This window comes from Filicampus tigris, chromosome 9 (genome assembly GCF_054856515.1).
Source record: "Filicampus tigris isolate MCC_2025a chromosome 9, RoL_Ftig_1.0, whole genome shotgun sequence".
Taxonomy (NCBI): domain Eukaryota; kingdom Metazoa; phylum Chordata; class Actinopteri; order Syngnathiformes; family Syngnathidae; genus Filicampus; species Filicampus tigris.
In genome coordinates, this window is record NC_141225.1 from 14,617,683 (window position 1) to 14,641,645 (window position 23,963).

Below are 23,963 nucleotides of genomic sequence, written 5' to 3' on the forward strand. Positions count from 1 at the left end.
TATTTTTTACATAGTTGATCTATCCATCTATCTATCTATCTATCTATCTATCTATCTATCTATCTATCTATCTATCTATCTATCTATCTATCTATCTATCTATCTATCCATCATCCATCCATCCATCCATCCATCCATCCATCCATCCATCCATCCATCTATCTATCTATCTATCTATCTATCTATCTATCTATCTATCTATCTATCTATCTATCTATCTATCTATCTATCTATCTATCTTTTACAGTGGTGACCTGGCCAAGATGAAAACCACTATAGAAAATGGATGGATGGGTAGTTCTATGAATATTCTCCCAATTTTTACTTCTACCAGGAAAGTCATAGCATTGACTATTAACATGTTTAACAACATCCTGTTTCCTATGTGCATGTTATATTAAATTAATTAATTATTAATTTATTGAATTACTTCATGGTAGATGGGCTGCATCCACAAAAAAATATCAATAAAATTCAGCTCCAGTGATTGTAGACAACTGCATGTTAGACTGGATGTACAACATTTTTCAGACTATTAGCACCCATTCCACAACCAACAACCCAATGGACCATCCCTGGTCAGTTGTCCTCTGGTTATTGTGCTCCAATTACTGTCAAATAAACTTGTGACTGTGCACCGCCTGCACACACTTGTAGACAGTCAACAGATTGCAATGTGGTGTGCAACTAGCGTTTTCTTCAACTCCAACGTTATTAATCTTTTGAAAATTTAGTCCAATACAAGCCCTAACTTGATCACAAAGGAATCTTATTATACCGTACATATTATTCCTATTACTGCCCCGTTGAAAAAAAAAATCTTGGTATGTGCTGAAGTATTAGCGGCACTAATTACTAATTGCATTGTATGTATTATTGATATGGTCACTGATTGTGTAGCACACAAATGAGTAAAAATTCTAATTGGCATAATAAATTGAATAAATTCCAAAGTAAATAAAATGAGAACATTACATTTTTTGTGTGCATGAAGTTGCTGAAGTATTAATGTACGTTGCTATAATAGTAGTATCATTAAACTAAAAATAATTTAGATATATTTTTAACTGATTTAAAAAAATAATAATAACATTTTAAAAACAGGCATTGTATTTGTTATACAGATCTGGTTCTCTGCATATAACATATAGTTATCTGATGTCCATATTGGAGCCTTGAGGGTTTTTTTCCTCTCCGAGTGATGTCCAAATGGGGCAAAATGAAATATTTAACAGACTTTTGATCTTTCCCTCCAGAATTTGAATTTTGCGCATTTGTTATTTAAAATATGAGAGCGATTATCATGGGCTGCACTGGTAGCTACAGATGATAAGTAGCAGAAGACAAGATGCTGTGTGTTTTCGACTGGGATTTCCGTCAACGGGGATTCCTCTCTACATTGGATGGTGGACAGACATGCGGGATTAGAAAGTAATCCCACATGCTCGCTTTGTGCATGCGCAAAGTGAGGTGAGTGAGTGTCGGAAGGGGACCATCTGCAGTTAACCCATCGACAAATTGCCTTCAGTCAGTCTCCTCTTCACTTCAATCCTCCAGGGATGAATTGATCATGTAATCAAGGTAACGTGGTTTTATTTAATTTGTCAGAGAATGTGGTTCTTGTGTGTTTCACTGTCTTTATCCTGTTTAAATCTTAATCCGGGTTGTTAAACCATTAATCGTTTGCAATCTATACGCGAAATGACAGCACATTATAAACTTTTTTCGATATGTATCAGGCTTTTAAACTCTCGATTGCATACAAAAAAAATGGAGTAGGACTACAATGTTCTCTTGTTGGTTGGTATAAATGCACCGTGCGGTGACCCACTTGGCACTAATAGATCCCGGGTTGTTCATATGCAACTCACAATGCAGCCCCACTGCAAAACTTTGCCACTAAATTTCACGTGTACAATGAGCAGATAGAGTACATCGAGTCTGGGAATGTAGGCAGTCGTTCAAATGGCGGTTACGTATCGTACAATCAACTTCTCTCTCTCTGTCTCTCCATTTGATGATCGAGTATACCTTAGCAATATGTGAACACTTTTGCATGGGGTCATATGATGACATAGGAGCTAAGTACTGTTTAAAATTTAGTCAATTAAGCCCTATAAATGGTCGCCAAATGTGCGAAGAAATGATTTGTTCTTTGACCTGCTTTTCTGGTGTTTTGTCATTGCACAGGATAGTATCGAGAGTCACGTTTAGAGGATTATCCTCATCATCTTGTCCCACTTTTTGATGTTTTCGTATGAATCCTGATATCAGATAACAGAAATTAATCTCTTGTTTTTGCATGTGTGAATCTTATGTTATAAATGACAAATGTCTCAACTGCATTGTTCTGTCACTGCAGTAAAAGCGTTTCAGTCTGTAAGACTGTGTTGTGGTTCATCCATTTAAGAGTGCACTCTAGCGTGAATTTATGTATGATTTCAAGCAGTTGCTTTGTTTCATCTCCTTAGGGCTGGTAGTGACCTGTGCTTCTCTGCAGTACATGAAGCTGGCAAGGCAGCCAAGACAAACCTTGTATTTTTTCCACCCAATTAAACACATGAACATGACATGCTGAGCTACATTCACAGAGTCCTCAAATACTGATGTGGTCTCAGTGGTGGATATCAAACCACACAAGTTTACGGACAGCAAGAGCCCACCTGAGATGTCCGTGACTGGGTCTCGAGCAGGATGTCTAAATGTGAGCTGATTGAGCTGAAGGACCTCAGTGTACATGATCCCATCGAGCTGGCGGCCCCTGGGCCACGCGCCATTCCTTGTCAAGCCAGTCACTTCCACATCGTCCGTCTGGTTGGGGAGACTGTCAGCATCGAGGCCCCGTCTGGAGAAGTCGGTGTGGGTCACGACTTCCAGCCCTACGGTCACACTCACCTCACCTGGTGTGACCTGTGTGGAGAATTCATCTGGGGTCTTTATAAGCAGGCGTTACGCTGCACTTGTGAGTACTCTCCATACATTATAGTGTAAACATGCTTCAATAGAGAAATTAAAGCTACTAAATTATGTTGAATTTTATTTTAGCATTTTAAATCTGGAGAGGCTCACTAAAGCAGCCTGTTAATGCATAATAGATTATAATAATCCAACCTAGAGATCACAAAAAGCATGCACTATTTTTGCATCACCAGCCTTAGACAGATGGGGTTTTTTTTTTTGTTTTTTCATTAAATATAAATATAAACACTGTTCCTGCCATTTGGTTTATGCATAGTTTCAGTATATGTCCAAGGTGAGGACTAAGGCAAGGATGGATATAATGAGGTGGTGGAACTGTTTCCTCAAGACAATCACTATAGGAAATCAATGCTGATAATGAAAAATGTTGTCTCCCAGGGTGTATCTCCAAAGCCTGGGAATCCATGTACTGATCACTGTTAGAAAGATTTGTGGGTAGAATAGATAACTGAAAATTATATCATAAAATACTGTTGAATTTATGAACGGTATAAAAATAGTCCAAAACAAGCCCAATTTGTTTTGGAGTTAAATTGAGAGCATTTTCAAAGTTTGTGTTTTGGTATGTTAGTGGGATTTTTCTTGATTAAAATAAATAAATAAAATCACCAGTATATGAGGTTGGTGTGTCAATAGTTAGCATGTTGTGCACTGGAGGCGATGACCTATAAAGCACAGAAGCACGAAATCTGCATCAAACTGGGCAGGATGACAGGCCTGTTTGTCAGCCTATGGTGAGTCATCATGTTCCTGCAAATGGGAGCCGTGTTGATGACGATGATGATGCATCATGAGAATACGTGTGAGCTGATTTGGAGCATGTAAAATATGAATTTAACACATTTCTATTATAGTGTAAAATGAAGCATTAGGATTCCACAGCTACAGTTGTGTTATCACTGAAATAGATGACGCGCGTGTTGTCACCAGTCCTCAAACCTGTGTTCGGTCTTGAAATATCCATCCTCTTGATCTGTCTGACATGTCTGTGCTGTGTTAGTCTGGAAACAAATCCACAAGCATTTGATTGAGACCCAGCGTGAGCCAAAATGTGAAAATGTGGAATTTCGTAAAAACATACATTCTCTCTGCAGATTGCAGCTACACTTGTCACCACAAATGCCGACCGCTCATCCAGCTGCACTGCAGCGCAGACAGACGTTTGCCAGCAGGGCAGGTGGATTTCTCAGTCGACTCCATCGAGACGGACACAAATGTGGTGAGGAGCAAAACGTTTTTTTAAATTGCATTTTGTTCAAATCAGATGAATTACACCTCTGTTTCTGTGTATGTCACTATAGATAAAAGTGCTTGTACCAGTGGCTCAGTGCAGCAAGCATGTCCTTTATGGTCCTCTTTTATGTCCTCTCATTCTTATGGCATCTATAGTGAATGTCATTAAGCAGGCTGCCGTTGAGAGGCAATGGCTTGTCTACACACCAATTAAAGCTGCTGTTCTATCGTTGAAAACTTGAAATAGACATGAATCCAGTATTGACATCTGATGGACAACCACACTTTATTATTAAATTAACGTTTGGAGAGCATTTCATGAAAAAAAAAAGTCACAACAACATAATTTGTATTTATTTTTTAAAAACTCAATCAATAAGAAAAAAAAAACAGGCTTCTGCTAGAAAGCAAAAGAAAAATGCCAGGAAAAGCCTACAAGAACCTAAGAATTTTTAGGTCAATCAGAGGCACTTTAAATGGTGGCAAGTCAGTGCTGAGTCCCATTTAGCACATGCTTGATTGTGATCGGTTTATTCTGAACAAAGTCACATTCCAGTTATAAGAGGGTGTGCAACCACATTATTTCCACTTTTTTTTTACTCACTCTCGAAAAGAAATAATTCAGTTGAGTTATACACATGAAGTCACGTTAATATTGGAAAAAGTTTGAGAATTATATTGGTCTGACTTTTTTTTTACATCACAAAAGCCTGACGTTCAAACGGGGGTGTGTAGACTTTTTATTTCCACTGTACAACCAAAGTAGTAACGATAGTGTTAAATGGACAATTTCAGCCAAGTATTATTCTCTTTTTAAAAGCAACATTTTTGATACAGCCATTGTATTTGATCATTAGATCAGATAATCCAGGTGTACCTGCCTAATGATCTGTATGCATACATTATTTGGGTCACAACAAAATGAAGTGCTCCTTTAGAATTAATACATCCATTAGCAGAAGCACGCTATCACTCTCCTCCCACGCAATGGACAATAACATGCTGTTTAACAGGCTGTTTTTACGGTGGCTTTTTATGGTCAGGGTGGAGCAAATGTAAATGTGGTATACAAATAAGACAGAAGAAAAACACTGAGCGCAGACTAGTTAGCGTCATCGCACTGTTGTACGGGAAATTACACATTTGAGATGACTTCGGGAAGCAGGGAAGCGGTCAGTGACTCTCAAGCAGAGCTGTATTTTACCTCATGTGAATCTTTCCATCACAAGATGAAAAGGAAAATGGTGAGATATTTTTTTCCAAACAAAAGTTTCTTTTGTTTTTTATTTACTCAGTTTGGTTGCCTTCTCCTGAACCTAAAAAAAAATCCAGACATGTTTTCTGTTGTCACTAAACTGGAGCTGCTGGTTTCTTGTTAGGATGAGCAGTCGGACTGGCGCAAACAGAAGTTAACTGTTGGCGAAGTTCATCAGAAGGTCAAGGAATACAATGCTCAGATTAACAGCAATCTCTACATGGTGGTGGTGAGATAATTTACCTCTTTTTCTCATGGCATCTCTCATTCTGTTTGGTGGGGTCTTTATATGAAAAAAAAATAAAGTTGGAACCCTTAATCACTAAAGTAGGCTACATACATACAAAAAAACACAGAAGTGTATTTTGCTAATGTGTGTTTTTAGTTTTATATTTACAGACAACAAATAATTCACAATTTATTATAAATCTTAATTTTTCCAGAAAAGATTTCCTGGTTATGTCAGTTTTGCTACCAAGCAGATTTTGTATGGCATATGCTGGGCACACTCACGACACACAACAGAATAACAGAAAATAACAGAATTCACTGTGCTTCATTCAATATTAAGATACACTACTCACAAAAAATTTGGGAAATTCAAATTTCGGGTTGAATCTCAGAATGAACCTTAAATACATTTTAACCGTCACAGGTGAATTTGATGTGGCCTTCTTTAAAATTTTGAATATCCAAGTGTTGAACATTTTAGTACTATCTGACTAGTACATGATGGATGTCCTCTCCTGCACTTTTCTGTGACTCAAATTTCTCTGTTGGAAACTGCATTGCCTCAGTACCTTTTGGACCCTACACTGGGTTACCTATTTCACCCAATTTGGGTTAGTTGTAACTCAGCAGTTTTAAGGGTCTATTGAATAGAAGAAAAATAATCTAAAAATAAATAATATCCATCTGTCCTCCTTTCAGAATAAAGATGGCTCCTACACTGGTTTCATCAAAGTCCACTTTCAGCTAGTCCGTCCCATCACCCTGCCTCCTCCCCGGAGCCCAACACAGGAGGAGCACGAGTACGTCCCGCGGCTGACACGACGGACATCATTCTACCTCCCCAAAGACGCTGCAAAGCACTTGCACATAAGCTCCCAAACACGGGTACGAGAAGTCATCGAGGCCTTGCTCAATAAATTCACAGTGGTGGACAACCCAGCCAAGTTTGCCCTGTTTGAACGCGCCGACAGACAAAACCAAGGTAGGCTCTTTCAATCAGAACAAAGAGCGCTCGACTATATGCTGACAATTTTTGTATGGTGTTGTTTGTTCTACTAGTGTCCATGCGGAAACTGAGCGACGATGAGCATCCCCTCCATTTGCGCTTGTGTGCGGGACCAAGTGAAAACGTCTTCAGTCTGATCCTCAAAGAAAATGAGACCGGCGATGTGAACGTAAGGTCATATGATAAACCTGACAACAGCAATAGGTAAAGGGACATGCATCAGTAGGGTTTTTCCTTCAGTATATCCGTCTGTCTGTCTTGCCCCAGGTGGCCAAGGTGGGCAGAAGCATAATGATGCACTCGCATCTTTTAAATCAAACCCTGTCTTCCAATTGAAATAGTTTGCTACACCCCTACTGTTGAGTATACCTTAATTTGTGTTCTCCTTCACAGTGGCATGCATTCAGTTTTCCTGAGCTGTGCAACTTCCTGCGGATTCTACAGCGTGAGGAAGAGGAACATGTCCGTCAGATAGTGAGGCGCTACGCTCGCACCAGGGACATGATGAAGCAGGCCATGGCGAAGATTACTGCTCCTGCTTGACATTTGGGGGGGGGGGGGGGGGGGGCATTTAGAAACAAAGGGAAATTTATCAGGTTTGGAAATGTAGTTTACTAAAAGGGCAGAGACACTGAATACTAAACAATGTGATCTATTGTTTCTTTGTCACACATGCCAGTGTGAATCGTTTAATTGGATTCCATTTTTTTTCAAAGAATAATGCTGCTTTTTAAAAAAATATGATTTATAGTTAGTTCAAAAGCACAATTAGTCTGTATATTATATTTCATTGTAGTTTTGTTTGGATTCTATACAACACTCCTCATAACTTGGCACTTTAGAGAACCTGTGGAAATGTGTGTTTTGTGTGTGTGTCTAATAAACTTATGATGATAATTAGTCTTCTGGTTATTGATCTTTTAGTTATTCATGATAGCCAGTTGTTTGATGGTTGGTGTGTTATGTCAGATAACTCACTATAAACACATTCATACGCGTTTTACTTTTATGAATTATTTATTAAAGTATGTATCCTTCATTAGTATACTGTATAGTGCATTGAGCAGTTTAGATCCTGTCCTACGGGGGGCGCTACGTTTTAATCAGGCGCCTTCACCAGCGGTCAAAGAGCGAAGAAGCACGTCCAATGGCTTTTCACGCTAGTTACCTCTCTTGCTAGGTCTAGTACAGTACACCCAAATTTAGTGACCTGTTAAGTTGAGTTTGTCAAGAAAAAACTCAATCTTTCAAAAACGACTGAAAGCCACTCTCGGTATGTTGTCGAAAAGGCTGAATTCCACAGCTGTCATCTTTTCTAAAACGTAGCGTTTGACAGTAGCGTCATTCTGTAAACCACCGAAGTGCAATCTGACCCGAGTTAATGTCATACGGTGCACTGGTGCTGTTGTGTAGTCGTGTTAGTGAGTAGAAAATGTGTCGTGTGATTATGTTGTCAATAGCGTTTGTAACATGAGGACAAGTTACTGTCAGTAATTTTAGTCAAGCCGAGCTAGCCTGGTTAGCTGCACCTTTCCTGCTGATAACACGGCTAATGATTTTGAGTTCTCCGCGTTACACCCACATGGATGATGCATTTTAAGCTCTTGTTCCTACAAATGCAAGGGTAGTTTTTTCTGCTGCCGATGGAGGTCCGTTTAGCTACAATGGTGCCTTGCTACTGTATGTAACGGTCCTGCCATATAGATAATATTTGAGAATTTCAGATTGAAGACTATAAGAAAACAGGACTTTACATCAGTCTGGAGTTTATATTTCAATATGTTATCATGCTTACCGTTCCCTTGTTTGTCAGTGTGACACATGGTGTTTCAGACTGTTTACCCTTCAATTTACCACCCTTTGATTTAGGTAATTAAGGATCAGGTGTATCCAGCTCAGTTTTTATGCAGAGAGAGCATCAAATCTACTGTATTACAATGACTAAACCTTCTCACTTTGGTCTGTTAGTTTTCCAGGTATCACATCCAGCGGTGTAACATTCAACTGATAAGAGCAACCTCCAAGTAAATTATGTGCTGTAGCTGAAGATGGGTGGTAGCGGCTCCAAATCCAAAGGATTTTGGCCTTTCTCTGGCTCAGGCAGTGGCGACGACCAAGCCAAAGATGCAAATGAGCAGTCACTGGCAAGAGCGCGAAGTTTCCCAGGCGCAACACCTTTTGTCTTTACCAGGCGGAGGTAAGTGACGTCCTGCGCAGCATTATCTCTCTATCACATGTACTGTACATGCGTTCAACATGTCCTAACCCTGCAAAAATGCACGACTGAGCCTGGATGGGACCATTTTGACAGCTAACGCAAGCTACAGCAATTAATTTCTTGTTCTTATGTTGGTTCAGAGAATATTCACACAAATACTTGGTCAATGTCATCTGATAATGCTTGCAATGGGCAAGTTGGGGTTAGTGTGCGTGTAAGCCTTGACCCTTTTTCAAATTTTCTCACAGTTCCCAAGTGTGAGCAGCTCTTCTTTTAGAAACCAGCGTCCTTAGCTTATTTGGTTCTTCAACGAGGCATTTGTCTTTTTATGTAGGGAAAAATATATAGGGTTGGCAACCATTCAAGTACGTACTAGCAAACAGTAGTTATCACTCATGTTGTTTGCCATACTGTTTACATTTTCAAATTGTCTTTGAAAGGTAAAGTTCTAAATGGCACGGACAACGCACATTATGAGTCATTAAAAGATGCAATAAGGTAGAGAACCAGACCATTCACAATTACACACATGGGCAAATTTGTTGGTACCCCTCTGTTAATGAAAGGGAAATTCACAATGGCCACTAAAATAACTTCAGGATGACAACATATTACTTTAATTTCCGGACTACAAAGTGCACCTGATTAAAAGCCGCAGCAGCTAGATTTGGCCATTAAAACAAATATGTACATATATTGGCCTCTTCACTTAGAGGCAGGTCTCCAAGTTATAACATGGAATGTTTGCAAAGAAAGAGTTCACACAGACAGATTTTTATAAACTTTTGATTACCTTGAAAATAGGTAAACATTATTTTTTTTTCCAAACTTTGAACCCTGCGGCTCCACTGCCAGATATTCTCAGACCCTCTTTTACCCTAACGTTTAAAGAACTGTGAAAAAAATATAAATGAATTCCTGGGATTGAATGGCTGGACTGTGAAAAGACAAATAAGTATATTCCTTGGCAGTGAATGATTAATGTGACGCAGTTTATGTATGGATTTTTACCAATGAGCAGTCAATAGATGCATTCATTCTTGTCTCATATGATCAGTGAAATTACCAAACACGTCACAGTGGATAAATGAAAGTGCCCGAGCCTGCCCTCATACTGAATACTCATCAGCTAGTTGCGGTTGGAACGACATGATTTACCGCTGAGGGAGGAGCGGGCTGGCTGAGAGAGAGAACGAGACAGTGAGACTCGAAGGGAACAAAAACACGGAAGCGGTACATGCGGCTGTGAAGAAGCAATTGAGAGCCAAAATAAAAGCATCTGAAGTTGTGTTTCATTTGAGCAAAGAGATGAAGTGCAATAAATACAGCAATCGCAACCCCAGTCCAAGCTCATCTGTGAATTTGCCTCGTGTGTCAACAAAAGTCTGAGAAAGGTTCCAATATGCTGTATAAAATAGCTGCGTAGAGCATCGCTTGGGGGATGAGGGAGAAAGTCTACCGGCGTTTATAATGTATGTAATACCCCATTTAATAATGTGGAGACCCACGGCGACTGTATGTACAAATTGGTTTTAATGGCTAAATTTAGCTGTTGCAGCTTTTAATCAATCGGCTTTTGTAGTCCGGAAATTACGGTACCCAATTGGGGTAGTTTGCTTTGTGTTTTACAATCACAATGGAGTAGTTCGCTTACAGCAAGTGGGCCAAAACATGTGTCGACAGGTTTAGAAGGCTCATTGACAGTTACAAAAATTGTGTAAGGTTGCATAATAAAATATTGAATGAAGGGTACCATCATTTTAATCCAGTCCTCTTTCCGTATTTAAAAAAAAAAAATCTGTTTCTATTTTCATGATCATTTTCATGTGTTATCCTATTTATCAATTTGAAGTTAATTCAGTGACCATTGTGGGGTTTTCTTCCATTAACAGAGTACCAACAACTTTGGGCATGTGTGTAGTAGCTGAGATGAAAAGGAAGTCACACACACTAATGAAAATTATTCCCAAAACAAACCCAAGAATTATGAGACACATTTATGCATGCAAAAATTTGAATTTGGGTCACTGCTCTTTATTGAATTAAAGAAAGAAAAACAGCATCATCCGACAGATCACAACTCCCCTGTCATTAGTGCTGAGTCACCACAGAATAAAGGTCAGTGTAGTTTGGATGTCTGAGTGAGAAATCAGCCACACTGTTCATTCTAATTCACACAATTTCCCACATTAATGAATGTTGGTAAAAGCAAATGAAGTAGCTAGTAATGACATCTAAAAGCCAAACTTCTCAGAGTCTATGGGTCCTACTCCCACTTTACATGGCAATATATTTTTAATAATAGTAAAGAAAGCTTTGGACCCCCAGCCACCTTGATCTTGGGCTCAAGAGGATCTTCTTCCTTGCTCATGCCGTCCAGGGGTCGAACTACCAAAGCTACTTGGGTCCACCTGCACCCCACACCCAAAGCCTTTAAATCTGCTCAATTTAGCAATGCTCAGAACCTCACGAAAGATTTAGTCCTGCTCTCTTGCTTCCCTCTCTCGCTGCAGCTCTTTGTTCTTGGACGAAGATGGCGACCTGGCCCACGAGTTCTACGAAGAGACTATTGTGACAAAAAATGGCCGGAAAAAAGCCAAACTGAGGAGGATTTACAAAAACTTGACACCTCAGGTGAGGAGGTTGTATGTTGAGATTAGCAATAAGCATTTGCCAAAATTCCCTAGTACGATTATGGGAGGACTTTATAATAACTTAATTGGTCTAAGTCAGCAAAAACGGAATCGGATGTTGATAAGACCCTGTACCCTCGGAAGCTAGTTTAAATTTATCCACAGAAGTTATTAATTACATTTTTATCAGGTCTACACAGAACTGGCATTTTGGAATCCTGAATTATGGCCATTTTTAAAACTGGCTCCCTGAATAAATACATTTGAAAACCTCTCTTGCTCACTTTGAATTTCCCGCTATTGTTCTGTTTACATTGCACATGTTGAGGCAGCCTTACAGCGCCCCTTCAGGCCTGGCATCTAAACTACAGCATTCCAGCTACTGCGTGGACACACATTTCTTGAAACGATTTTGTTTTTATAGAAACATATTTAAATTAAAAAAAAAAAAAAATAGATGGGCTGTGTTTTTTCTCTTGGTGACATGGCCTTATAGATTATCCTGAGCAATTACCCTGTGGTGTGAGATATGTTAAGAGGGATTTTTCTTCCCAATCTGCAGAATCTGTGACACAGATTGTAAATGTTAAACTTTCTCAACCTGTTGTAAGGTGTTTGTAATTTTACGTCATTGTGTTTTTGCATTGAAGATTACTGTGGAAGTAGACTCCATGCTTAATAGCGATGGTGTCTGCCAAAGCTAATGGAGATCCTCATAAATTAAACTAGATAGTTCCGATTGCAAATCCATATGTGTGTGGTCAAAAGAGTTTAGCTAAGCCATCAGTATGAGTGTACCCCACAATAGATGGGCCAGGTCACATAAATTGATAGTGAATCAGTTGATAGTGAATCAGTTGAAACACTGCCAGTTACAGCCAAGTAGTTTGTGCTATGTAAAGATTACACACACACTCTTTATATGTTGCAGGGAATCATAAAGCTGGACCTCCCGTGCATCCATGTAGATTTCCCCGTCGTCCTTTGCGAAGTCTGACGATGTCCAAGAAGCGTCTCTAGACAAACACGCTCGTGTCAGCTCCGTCCCGTGGTTTTCCCCCGCAACCTGGAGACCAGAAACTTTCAGTAACACGCCACACATCTCTTGATATATTTGAAGTGCATCTGTGGTCAAGATGATCTCATGTGAGCCGAGCCTCTGCATGTGATCTGTTGTTAGCGACGCTTTATAGATCACCTATGGGAGAGATGTAGGATGGTGCCAAGTTGGGAAAACATACTCGGTTTACATGGTGTGTATGCATGTAAGTGTGTTGTTGCAGAAATGGGACGTGTTAGACTCCTGAATTGATTGCTGCAGATTATTTTCAGGTATGGTTCACTGAAGTATTTAAGGGGATCATTATCAACTCCTCCCCACATGTCGTATTATCTAGACAAGGAAGGTAGTGGCACACTTAAGCATTGTTTATGCTTTCTTTTTCTTTTTAACTTTGCTCTGCATGGGAGAAGGATCAGATGATTGCTTGTAATTTTGACGGGAGTTGACAATCAGTAGCCCTCCGATTAAAAGTGAATTGCTTCAATGATTTTGGCTTGATGTCACAGAGGCGTTACAACATTAGGAGAGACGTCCGCCGTGAGATCTGTGTGTGCTTTGCTGCTTCCACATATGATATTTCACATTTAATTTATTATAACTTTTTTTTAAATACACTTTAAAATACCTCACTGTGTTTTGGCCTTTTTTCTTATACATTAAGGTTGTTTTACATAGTTTTCAGGACATCCAGTTCAAATGGATATTTATAATATTTTCAATTCCTACTTAGCATATTATGAGGAATATCTGAATTTAGTATTTATTCAATTTACATTCAGCAACATAAAAGGTGAACTTTAATTCTGCGTCATAAATATGTATAATTTACCATAACAAAAATTCCCATGCATCTTACCCAAGTGTCTTAAATGAGCTATTTGACGATAATCCAACCTAAACAGCATCAAATGGAACTGTACCTAACTTGTATGTTGTTGACCTCCACTGATGATTAAAACCTGATCCACCTGCAAAGGAAATTGCAAGGTCAAGCAATTTTCTTGATGACAGGGGTGAGTTTGTGCCAAAAGAGAGGAAGAGATCTGTGAAAGTCATTAATGTTGTTTCCATGGGAAAGTGCTTTCTGCAAAGCTCCTCAATATTGTTATCTTTAAAGGATAAAGAGATGAATAGGTGTACTAAAATCCAATCCCATTTTATTGCTTTTTTTTTTCTTTTCCCCAAAATGATTCTCAATTATTTGTGACTTTAACTTGTGGGCATGTCTGAATAGGTAGAACCACTACAATTACTAGGGATGGGAACAATATCATATCGTGATACTTTTTATGCCGATACCAAGTATCGATACGTTGATGAAGTATCAATACTTTCAATACCTAATGGTTTATGTTATGTTTTGCACATTCTATAACATTCTTTTGGAACATTTGAGGTCCTTAAAGTCGAGCTTTGTGAATGGAGTTTTATTCATTGCACTCCTGTGTATTAGGAACAGTTACTGGAAAAGTGTATGCCCTTTTCAATCGTGACACTTGAATAAATGCAACTTAAGTTAAAACTTTGGAAACACATCCCTTAGTTTTTTTAATCTATTTTTTTTTTAAATAATATTTAAGTATCGCAATACGCATCTGATCGCAACCGAAGTATCGGGATCTGTATCGGGTTGGGACAAAAGTGTATCCCCAGCCCTAACAATTACTGAGTCTTATGTCCACACTACTACAATTAGCAAGTCTCCCCTGTCCCAAATTTCTTATGACGATTATATAATTAATCCTGGCAGTTTTAGTCTACAAAGTGACCAGTTATCACAGTCAACATGTGTACATTCTGACGTTTAGTTCTATATGATGGGGAATAAAATGCTATGGTGAAGTGATGATTAATAAAGCCTTTGGGAATGGTCACTCTCAACTGGTGAGACCTTTCAAATCTGCATAGAAGTAGATACAAGTCAATCAGAGGTGGAGTCTGCTGGCTATTTAAACAAGAGCCAAAGGTGGATTACAATTCAGTCTCATACTCTCATTTCATCTCTTCAGTGAAGACGACTGCGCTTATTATATAAGAAAACCCTCAACTGCACAACAGCTGTATTGCAATTATCCAGATTTTTTTTTTTTTTTTTTACTGGGAGGTAAGATATACTTATCGTAAAATCACAGATTTGGATTTTTCAATTATGACAACGCAGTAATGTTTAATCCATCTGCTTGAGGAGTAATGATCTTACACCATGCATTAGTTTATATGATGTGTTATATACGTATATAGCATACTATGTAATGTTTAACTATTGAAAAAAAATTGATCACGTTTAAATGACGCTATAAAGTGCCTTTGGTGTTGGCATTAGGATCACCGAGCGACTAATGAAACAGAGGTGGCCGAACATTTGCACACGTACCAGAAGTCTCTTCATGTTTTCATTTGATAACTTTTCATTGGATGTACGCGATTTGGGCATGTCTCATACGCTGCTCTGCTAACTTACGCGAGTGTATTAAGTGATTAAACAAAAAAATATAAATCGCTGGTAAAGTCGGTGCATAGTAGGAACCATTCAATAGCTGCAAGTTGTTTCTGCGAGTCACTGTCCAGTCAGTACAGATTGAGGAACCAACGATTGGCTTTATCTTTAGGGGAGCTATTATCATCGTGGTATGAAAAATCGATAAATATTGACTTATCTGAATTGAAAAATATGCTTTAGCAGGAAAAACAACTGCATTAATTAACAAATTAAAGTTTTATCACCCGAAATGGAGATGAAAGTTCGCTTTGTATTTTTTTTTATCTGCCTTGGACACCCCTACAGTTTTTAGATCGAATATTTCGTCTGTTAATGAACAGTGTAGTAGTTCCCGTCATTTCTCCTGCTGCGGTCTACGTCTCCGGGTCCAAAGTGTGATTTTTCTTTTAATGGCCAGCATGCAGTGAAGAATTATGACGGGTGTCTTTCTCATGGCAGGCCCGTGGAAAAGCCATTTAGCGATCGGTGAGTAGAAGGAACTTGAACTGATCTGACGGTAAAAATCGGACGCTTCACGTTGAGCTAACTCAGCACATTTTAAAGATTCCGCTTGAAACTAAACGTAATAACTGTGGTCACTTCATTTAGAAATAATGATGTCAAAAATAATGTACATGTAATAAGGATATGTATCTGAAAGGATATATAGTTGTAAGGCGTTCAACATCCAACTGTTAAACCACAGCTAGTCTTCAAAATGCAAATTATGCGTTCGTGGACTGTTGATGATTAACATACAGAACATTTGGCACTTCCGTGAAATTGCGACAGGTTCTTTAAAATAGGGAAAAAAACATTTTTCCTTTATATTAAATTGATCGAACGGCTTCATAATTAAAATACACATTGTCAAAACAGCTCTTATTAAAAATAAATATTAATAAAATAACTACCCCGCTGTACACCCGAGTCTGCCATATAGCTAAAATCCGGGAATCATTGATTACTTAAAAGTGTCCACTGTACCCCCAATTAGATCTATACAAAAATAGAATTGTTGCATGATTGATATTCTTTTTTGGCAGAGTCACAGGAGAAAAGGTGAGCGTTGGCCATGGAGGCTGTCTGGTTTCACTGCTTCATCTTGACCCTGACGACAACATGGACGGGCGTGTGTGCGACACATGTAAAGCAAACAAGATGGCCTTTATATTCCCAGACACCGGTTCTCCTGGCTTGGAATGCCCCCACACAGGACTGTGCCCCGAGGCATGGTGTCACTTTACCCTTGAATCAGTTTGACATTGTGGCCTCGCCCAACGAGGGCTTTGTCCGACAAAACCTGACCATATTCTACAAGGAGCGCCTCGGCCTTTACCCTTATTACGAGCATGATGGCACTGCAGTTAACGGGGGCCTTCCGCAGCTTGCCAGCCTGGTTGAACACTATGAAAAGATGCCAGAAAATGTTCAGAAATACATACGGGAGCCAGGAGCCAAAGGTTTGGCTGTTATTGACTGGGAAGAATGGCGCCCGCTGTGGATCAGGAATTGGGATTCCAAAGACATCTATCGAAGCAAATCCAGGGAATTGGTCCTCAAAAAGAACCCAACATGGAGCCAGGAGCAAGCTGCAAAAGTGGCCCAGCAGGAGTTTGAGCTGTCCGCTCGTAAATTCATGCTGGAGACGCTGAAACTTGCAAAGCATTTGAGGCCCAATCAAGTGTGGGGCTTCTACTTATTTCCAGATTGCTACAACCACGACTACAGGAACGGCCTGAAGAACTACACGGGTCGCTGCCCCAAGCTGGAGGTGGGCCGTAATGACCAGCTCAACTGGCTGTGGATGGAGTGCACTGCGCTTTTCCCCTCCATATACATGGGATCCGTGCTGCGCTCCACACATTATGGGCGCCTCTTCGTACGCAACAGGGTGAAGGAGGCCATGCGCCTGGCCTCTGTTGGAGACGGCTTGGCGCGCCCGGTATTCGTCTACACCCGACCTACGTACATGAATCAGATGGCTCTCCTCACTGAGGTCAGTTGAGAGTCTGTTATATCACAGTCACGAGTACTAAAGACTTTGGCCATCATAAAATCTTGGTAAACTTGTAACATTTTTAAGCCATACATGGGAAAGTCTTTATCAATGTTTCAAACCTATGTTTTACATTAGAAAAATTTTAGTTATAGTCAAATCGTGTTGCTCTGATCTCAGTTTACCGCAAAAATTCACTTAGAACTGCTGCACAACAAACTGCGACCTGTATCTGTTTTGAGCTCCACAATATCCTGTACTATATTATTTTGCACTGAACCACAAAAACTTAGCATGATTGTCAAAGAAGAAGTAGCTTGCCACAAAGAGGAAATGGGCAACAATAAAAGTGTGTGGAAATTTTGTGAGGGTGTTGGCAGTGATCGGTCACGCCGTTCGCTTACTGCACCACCCACGCACTTATGCAACAGACTCCGGGCTTTGCTTTCTAGCCCCAGGTACCTATGAAATTATAAATGTAGTTATTGTAAAACACAAATTACAGCAAACTGGATTGGTATGGCCATTAGTCATTAAATTGTGTACATATCTTTAACTTAGAAAAGGAGCGAGGTGTGCCTGATTTGGTACTCTCTGTAAGAATTATAGTGGACTTGGCTGGTGGATATTACGTTCATCCTGTGTTGATAATACTTATTGTCACTTTATTGTTTTACCACCTTACATTGCAGTAACTTCCTGTTCTGTGGTTTTAACCATTCTGTGGCAACGTTACAAAAAGTCAATGAGAAAGTATGCTTGTATGCTCATCACAGACGACTGTTTAGCTTCCAAGTTTTTGCGTGACTATTTATTTATTTTTTTAAACCACCATGGTGAACGACTGCTTGGCACGTTTATCTTGACAGGTCTGGGGGTTTGTGTTCGAATCTCGGCTCAGGTCTTCTTGTGCAGAATTTGCATGTTGACCCACATTTCAAAAACATTTTTGAAAAATTACTGTTTTCATTGAGCGGTTTGCTCAAAAACATTCAATTTTTTCCGTTTTGGAATCATTGCATTACTTAAAGGAGTTTGCACTAATGTTCCGCTAGACTAGGTATCAGGTTGATAGTGGCCTTGTTGTTAAATAGCCGATCACTGGCTGCATTTTACAGATGGATCTGGTGTCCACCATCGGTGAGAGCGTTGCACTGGGAGCGGCGGGAGTCATCTTTTGGGGGGACTCGTCCTACTCGAGCGACAGCAGCTGCTCGGCCCTCAAAGACTATCTCAACGGAGCGCTGGGCCACTACCTGATCAACGTGTCCACGGCGGCGGAGCAGTGTAGTCGGGCACGGTGCAACCTGCACGGCCGCTGTCTGCGCAGTCAGCCGGACGACGACGTGTACTTGCACCTCAGCCCGTCCACGCACAGCATCATTCGGCAGGACGGCCGCCTGAAGGTGAGCGGCAAGCCTGGCGAGTCGGAGCTGGCGCTTTTCCGTCAACACTTCCAGTGCCAGTGCTACACTGGCTACCATGGGGAGGCCTGTGCTCTGAGAGCCAAAGGGCAGAATAAAGCCCCCTCTGTTTTCGGAACATGGTCGCTTTGCTTTTTACTCCCACTTGGACTCCTTGCTCTGTTACAGTGAGGAAATGAAGCAACTCAAAATATTCATTGCTTGTGCCAAACAAAAAGAAAACAATAGTTGGCCTGTTTGACATGAAATTGATCCAAGTTCCTGATCAATAATAATACTGCCGAATCACCAGTTGATCATTTGTACACTATAGCTGGATTTTTTTTAAAAATATGGTCCTATTCATTCATCCTCCCCAACATACTTTTAACAGAGTAACCTGAGTGTGAGTCAAGCAGAGCCCCACGAGAAGCTCTCCGAATGCTGGACCACATTCTGCAGCCATTTGTTTTTCTCCTCATAACTTTGTTCAAAATCCATGCATTTCTCTCAGGCTGCATTCTCCATGCTGCCCTTGACCTCCATATGGTGATACTCTTGTCTCGACCACAGTTTGTTTGTGAGGCTGACTTTTTAAGTTTGGGATTTTAATACTGGAAATGTGAGTGGAAACATTGTAAGAAAAAACTTTTTTTTTTTTTAACATGCTGCACAAACACATCGCAATTTATTGCTTAATCACTTTGACTTCATCTAAAATCTGAACATTTCATTATGCCAGAAGGTGCTGAATTATAGAAAGACAGAGAGATTTCTTCAGTATTATAAATATTTTTCAACATTTTTCATACCACATCTGCATTTTCATTTTGTCCTGTATGGAAACAAACACAACCCCCACCCATTTGTTCACCCAGAACTCTCAAACTTATTTTAGTGCTACAGCCAACATATCGAAAAATAATCTGTTTTTAATTCTACCTTTTGTTTGAAGAAAAAAATGATATCTTGACTATGACACGGCTGTATATGGGCTTTTTAATAATTATCCTAAACAATGTGGCTGGACCTGAATTGTTTGATTTTAATGCAGTGTTCATCTCAGCCTTTTATTGGTTTTCAGTGTCTTGTAACATTCCAAATGCCTTTCAGTTTTTCATAGGAAAATTGTACAAGTATTTTGAGGAGGAAAGGAATAGTAAACGTTATGTAGCCTTTTAATGATGAATATTTACTTCCATGTTTACTTGTAAGAATAATGCATCATCTAGTCCTGCCTATTTTGGGGGGGGGGGGACTCAGTATTTTATTTTTTTTAATTGACAAACCTGTTGTATTAACCTTAAATTTCACAGTATAGTTATTATTCGGGCTCGGTTTCAATTTTAAGTGCTTGCATGTTGTTTCCTGTCGGAGTTCCTGCTCATGCACAGCAACTACTGAAGCGACATTATTATACAACATACGGTATATTTGTTTAGTCATTGATAGCTGGCGCTATAATTGGTTCTGTATTTATTCATTGCAATGGGCAAAGAGTATTTAGCCACCTAAATGTGTTGAAAGTAAAAGGAATATCACAAATGCTATAATGCATTAGAATGTTTACATTGCTGCAAACTTTATCGAATACTGCACTTTAACATATTTTCTGTTGAACAAGAGGCTGCTGCATAAAGTTTGTACAGGGACGATGAACAGTGCATTGTTGTATGATCTTTTTCATTTGGTATTTACTTTGTTTTTGGGGAGTGTATGCAAGATTTTTGCTCACATATTTTGCTGTTATAGTTTGAAGAAACCAAACCAGAAAACGATTGTTTTTAATTCAGGATGTGACTATTTAATGTTCTCATTTTATCTTTTTTTTTTACATTAAAAATCATTTGAATGTAACCTTGAACTTGTACAGTATTTCTTTCTCTTAATGTAGAGTATTTTCTAAACAAAACTACATTTTATTAGGAAATCACGTGGATTTGGTGGTATAATTAACAGGAAATGACGTACATCGTTTCGCGTTTTGTTGTGTGCAGCGCAGAATGTCGTCCGCCAAGCAACAAGCGTTTAAAGGCCAGCGTTTTAACATGACGCATAATACAGTTTAGTTACGTTTTGTCAACATACGTGCATGACAGCAGTTGCAACAAATGCTTTTATCATTCATTTATAAACTAAACTCCTGCGCACGACCTAGTTTGGAAAGTTGTGAAGTACACGTTGAGTGTCACCTAGCTGCACTCATTTTCTATTTGTGGTCTAGCATTGAAAATACAAAGCTTTAACAGTGTTAACGTCAAGCATCGAATAAACAGCTTACGTTAACCCGACTAGTTTGAATCAGGAGACATGACGATAAAGAAGACAGTGTCTTTTCGTCAGTGACTGTCCTGCTGTGTCTTCTCGTGAGTGGTATGTTTTACTCAGATGCTACTATTTAATCTTCAGCATCCTATATGCATAGCATACTTAGCTAATATTGTTAGCTTTATTTCACGTTAGGATGGGATGAAGTATTCGTTTGACAATATGATTATTATTATAGTTGTAGTTGGCAGTGTTGTAGAAATGCACAGCATCATACTAGGGACTTGCTTTATTTTGCGTCTTGCTAGTAGTTCATTCAAATGCGGTTGCACACCACTGCAAACTACAACAAAGAGCATTCTTGTTTTTTAAAGGCGGAAGATTTGATGCACCACTTGTATAGAATCTCACCAGATTGTCCAAATAAATGATACCTAATGATACTCAGATGTCCAGTGTGTGTTAACCGCACTGCACCATTTTCATATTGGAAGTGTTCACTAGCTGTGGTCAGAACAAGTATATTCTTGGATGTTAACGTTCATTGAGAACATCATTTATTTCCTTAACAAATCATATATTTTTGGGGAAGTTCAGACATTTAATACAAATTGGTATTAATAAGATCCATATGGACTTTTCCAGGTCGTTCATCTCGTATAAATGAATTTCCTGCGTAATCGTATGGTGGTCCTGGGCATGGTGTTGTTGGCCACCTTACTGCTGTACCTGCTGCTGCCCTCCATACGTCATGGCAGCATGGAGCCATCTCTCAATGTACAAAGACTTGGGCTCTTAGCCACATCCCCGCCTCCACTTCCCAACGTCAATGTGTCAGTTCGCACAGGACACCTGCCCGGGGACCCACCGCTGTTTTTCCGAGAAGCTTTACCCATTGACGGAGCGGGACGACAGATATTGCCCAGGTGAGCTCACGATAATAGGAAGATTCTCAGATGAGAGATGCAATTCCGTTATCTCACTGCAGGTTACAAGTGGTACTTCTGCATGGCCAGGCCTTCACATCGAAAACATGGGAAGAACTTGGTACAATGGCCCTACTTGCGACTAATGGATATCAGGCTTTAGCCATGGACCTGCCAGGTAGAGTACGAATACAATAATTAAGTTTAGAGAAGGTTAATTGTGCTGTACATTCTGATTTTAACTGTGATGGCACACCACTAATTCCAAGAAAAGTGCATTGCAGCAGCCTTTCCAATATGTGTGATCATGACTATTACAGTAAAACCTGAGTAGTATTGTATTAGTGGTATGAGTTGTAATGCCTACATTGGCTCAGGATAGTGCAGTGTGCCCTCTTGTGGTTTAAAATAAGAAATATTTTGTATGACCGATGGGAATGGTCAGGCTCTTACTTCACTTTTCAATTATACTTATACAGTATGTCTGCAATCCCTCAATACTTTTTTCCCCCTTCCAGGATATGGTAAGTCACCCGACTCTGAGGCCCTGAAGACGGATCAGAGTCGAGTGGACCTGCTCTCCAGGTTCATGGAATCATTGGGTGTGAGGGCAGCAGTGCTTGTGAGTCCTTCAATGAGCGGACATTACTCCATCCCATTCCTCATGAAGAACAGCGCACAGCTGCGAGGCTTCGTTCCCATAGCGCCTGTCGGTACACGCAGTTACACGCCACAACAGTATCAGAATATCCAGGTGAGGAAAGGCACCAAAACACAATATAATGGGATCCAATTAGAAATTCTGCTGCAACAAATATAATAACATGCACTTTTGATTGACACTGTCAGGTAGGTATACACTTTTAAATAATTTTGTATTAAAATGTTTGCTATTAATCTTTATGCCAAGCTAACCAACTGCTGTCGTATTTTGACTATGTAATGTACTCTTTAGACACCCACCCTGATTGTGTTTGGTGTCCTTGACACTAATCTGGGCTCCCAGTCCCACAAGAACCTGGCCCAGCTTCCTCATCATGCTGTGCTCAAGCTGGAAGGTGCTCGCCACGCATGCTACATGGACAAACCCGGAGCATTTCACCAAGGGCTGATCGACTTTCTCGGCAAGCTTAAGTGAGATATGCTGCAGCGAAGATGGACAGGAAAAAAATGAGGAGGGACTTGAGGTTGCCTGGTATCAGTTTAGGGAGCTTGCTTTCGGCAAAATAGGATTACAAAAATGTTATTATTGTCATGAACAATAATTACAAACTACATGATATGGATAAAACTGAAGTACAGCAACATCAGTTTTCCGACTATAATTTATTCATCTTTTTCATGAAAAAAAAGTGTGCAATAAGCCCCCATTTGTACAGTCGCGTGACATTTCTCTTTGCATGGAAAAAAAAGTATTGTTTGCATTAGTGTTGCCATTTTTGTAGGTGACATGGGATTTGATTGCTGTAAATTATGCGAAATGTAGCAGCAGCAGGTGCATGTGCTCTGCAAAAAACTAGTAGTCACTATTCATTTCAGCCATTCGAGCGAGCGCAAAAAATGAAAAACTAAGCAAAACAGATGCTCTTTGCAATGGAAAATATGAGGAAGTTCATGTTTAAAAACATGTTTATGTATGTATATGATAATAAAGTATCATCTAATATACAGCAAGTGGACTCTTATTTTCAGGTAAGTACGTATATCAAGTGTGTTTTTTAATGTACACCTAAATACATAAACTTGTAGATGGTGTTTTATGCATGTTATTGAGCATTTGTCTTACATAGAATAAGGTCGAAGCCTTACACCTTACTATGTAGGACCCTTAGGCCCTAAGGAATTGCAACGTTTACGTTAACTCTCTCATGTTAGTCATGCAAAGTCACAAGTCTTGGTGGTGCGTCGTCTGCTATTACTGACTTCATCCAAGGTGTTTTTTTCTTCTTTCTCGAGAAGCAATACTGACATTTATGTTAAGGCGTCGATCACGTCCAAGACCTACTTTGGAGGGCCTGGAGCTTGCGTGGTTGTAAAAGACTGGATGAATAATTGACAGTAATTTTCCACCCAAAGAGCACTTTCTAATTACTCTACTTGTTATTCTGCTGGTGTCAGCCGAGACATTGCACAGCAAACTCTGTAACCATCAACGTATGATATGGGTTAAAGTTTGGTATTCCGTTGTGTAGCTTGTTTAGGGAACCAAAATATTAGAAACAACTCCAATTTACTTGCTGCAATAATCTGTTCTAGAGGTCATTTGCATC

At 39.7% G+C, this 23,963-nt stretch overlaps 4 protein-coding genes across 6 annotated transcripts; all 4 read left to right on the forward strand.

Annotated features, from left to right (window-relative positions):
- Window positions 1-1,384: 1,384 nt before the first annotated feature.
- rassf1 (Ras association domain family member 1) lies at window positions 1,385-7,601 on the forward strand. Its single transcript, XM_086040780.1, has 7 exons — window positions 1,385-1,581; window positions 2,472-2,962; window positions 4,074-4,198; window positions 5,592-5,696; window positions 6,398-6,680; window positions 6,758-6,873; window positions 7,098-7,601. Exons 2-7 carry the CDS (start codon window positions 2,695-2,697, stop codon window positions 7,245-7,247), a joined length of 1,047 nt encoding a protein of 348 aa, XP_085896906.1. The 5' UTR covers window positions 1,385-1,581; window positions 2,472-2,694; the 3' UTR covers window positions 7,248-7,601.
- Window positions 7,602-7,813: 212 nt separating this feature from the next.
- On the forward strand, window positions 7,814-13,244 carry tusc2b (tumor suppressor 2, mitochondrial calcium regulator b). The gene is made up of 4 exons (XM_086041845.1): window positions 7,814-7,977; window positions 8,673-8,901; window positions 11,436-11,556; window positions 12,487-13,244. The coding sequence occupies exons 2-4, from the start codon at window positions 8,753-8,755 to the stop codon at window positions 12,550-12,552; spliced, it is 336 nt and encodes a 111-aa protein (XP_085897971.1). The 5' UTR covers window positions 7,814-7,977; window positions 8,673-8,752; the 3' UTR covers window positions 12,553-13,244.
- Window positions 13,245-14,485: 1,241 nt separating this feature from the next.
- hyal2b (hyaluronidase 2b) lies at window positions 14,486-20,356 on the forward strand. 2 transcript variants are annotated; one of them, XM_086041543.1, is made up of 3 exons: window positions 14,486-14,722; window positions 16,144-17,096; window positions 18,215-20,356. In XM_086041543.1, the coding sequence occupies exons 2-3, from the start codon at window positions 16,173-16,175 to the stop codon at window positions 18,689-18,691; spliced, it is 1,401 nt and encodes a 466-aa protein (XP_085897669.1). In that variant the 5' UTR covers window positions 14,486-14,722; window positions 16,144-16,172; the 3' UTR covers window positions 18,692-20,356. The 2 variants fall into 2 exon arrangements, with proteins under 2 accessions (XP_085897669.1, XP_085897668.1); XM_086041542.1 differs by lacking the exon at window positions 14,486-14,722 and adding an exon at window positions 14,928-15,583.
- Window positions 20,357-20,493: 137 nt separating this feature from the next.
- Window positions 20,494-23,367, forward strand: abhd14a (abhydrolase domain containing 14A). 2 transcript variants are annotated; one of them, XM_086040810.1, is made up of 5 exons: window positions 20,494-20,872; window positions 21,413-21,693; window positions 21,756-21,871; window positions 22,212-22,447; window positions 22,649-23,367. In XM_086040810.1, exons 2-5 carry the CDS (start codon window positions 21,431-21,433, stop codon window positions 22,829-22,831), a joined length of 798 nt encoding a protein of 265 aa, XP_085896936.1. In that variant the 5' UTR covers window positions 20,494-20,872; window positions 21,413-21,430; the 3' UTR covers window positions 22,832-23,367. The 2 variants fall into 2 exon arrangements, with proteins under 2 accessions (XP_085896936.1, XP_085896937.1); XM_086040811.1 differs by having other exon boundaries at window positions 20,494-20,865.
- The last annotated feature ends 596 nt before the right edge of the window (window positions 23,368-23,963 follow it).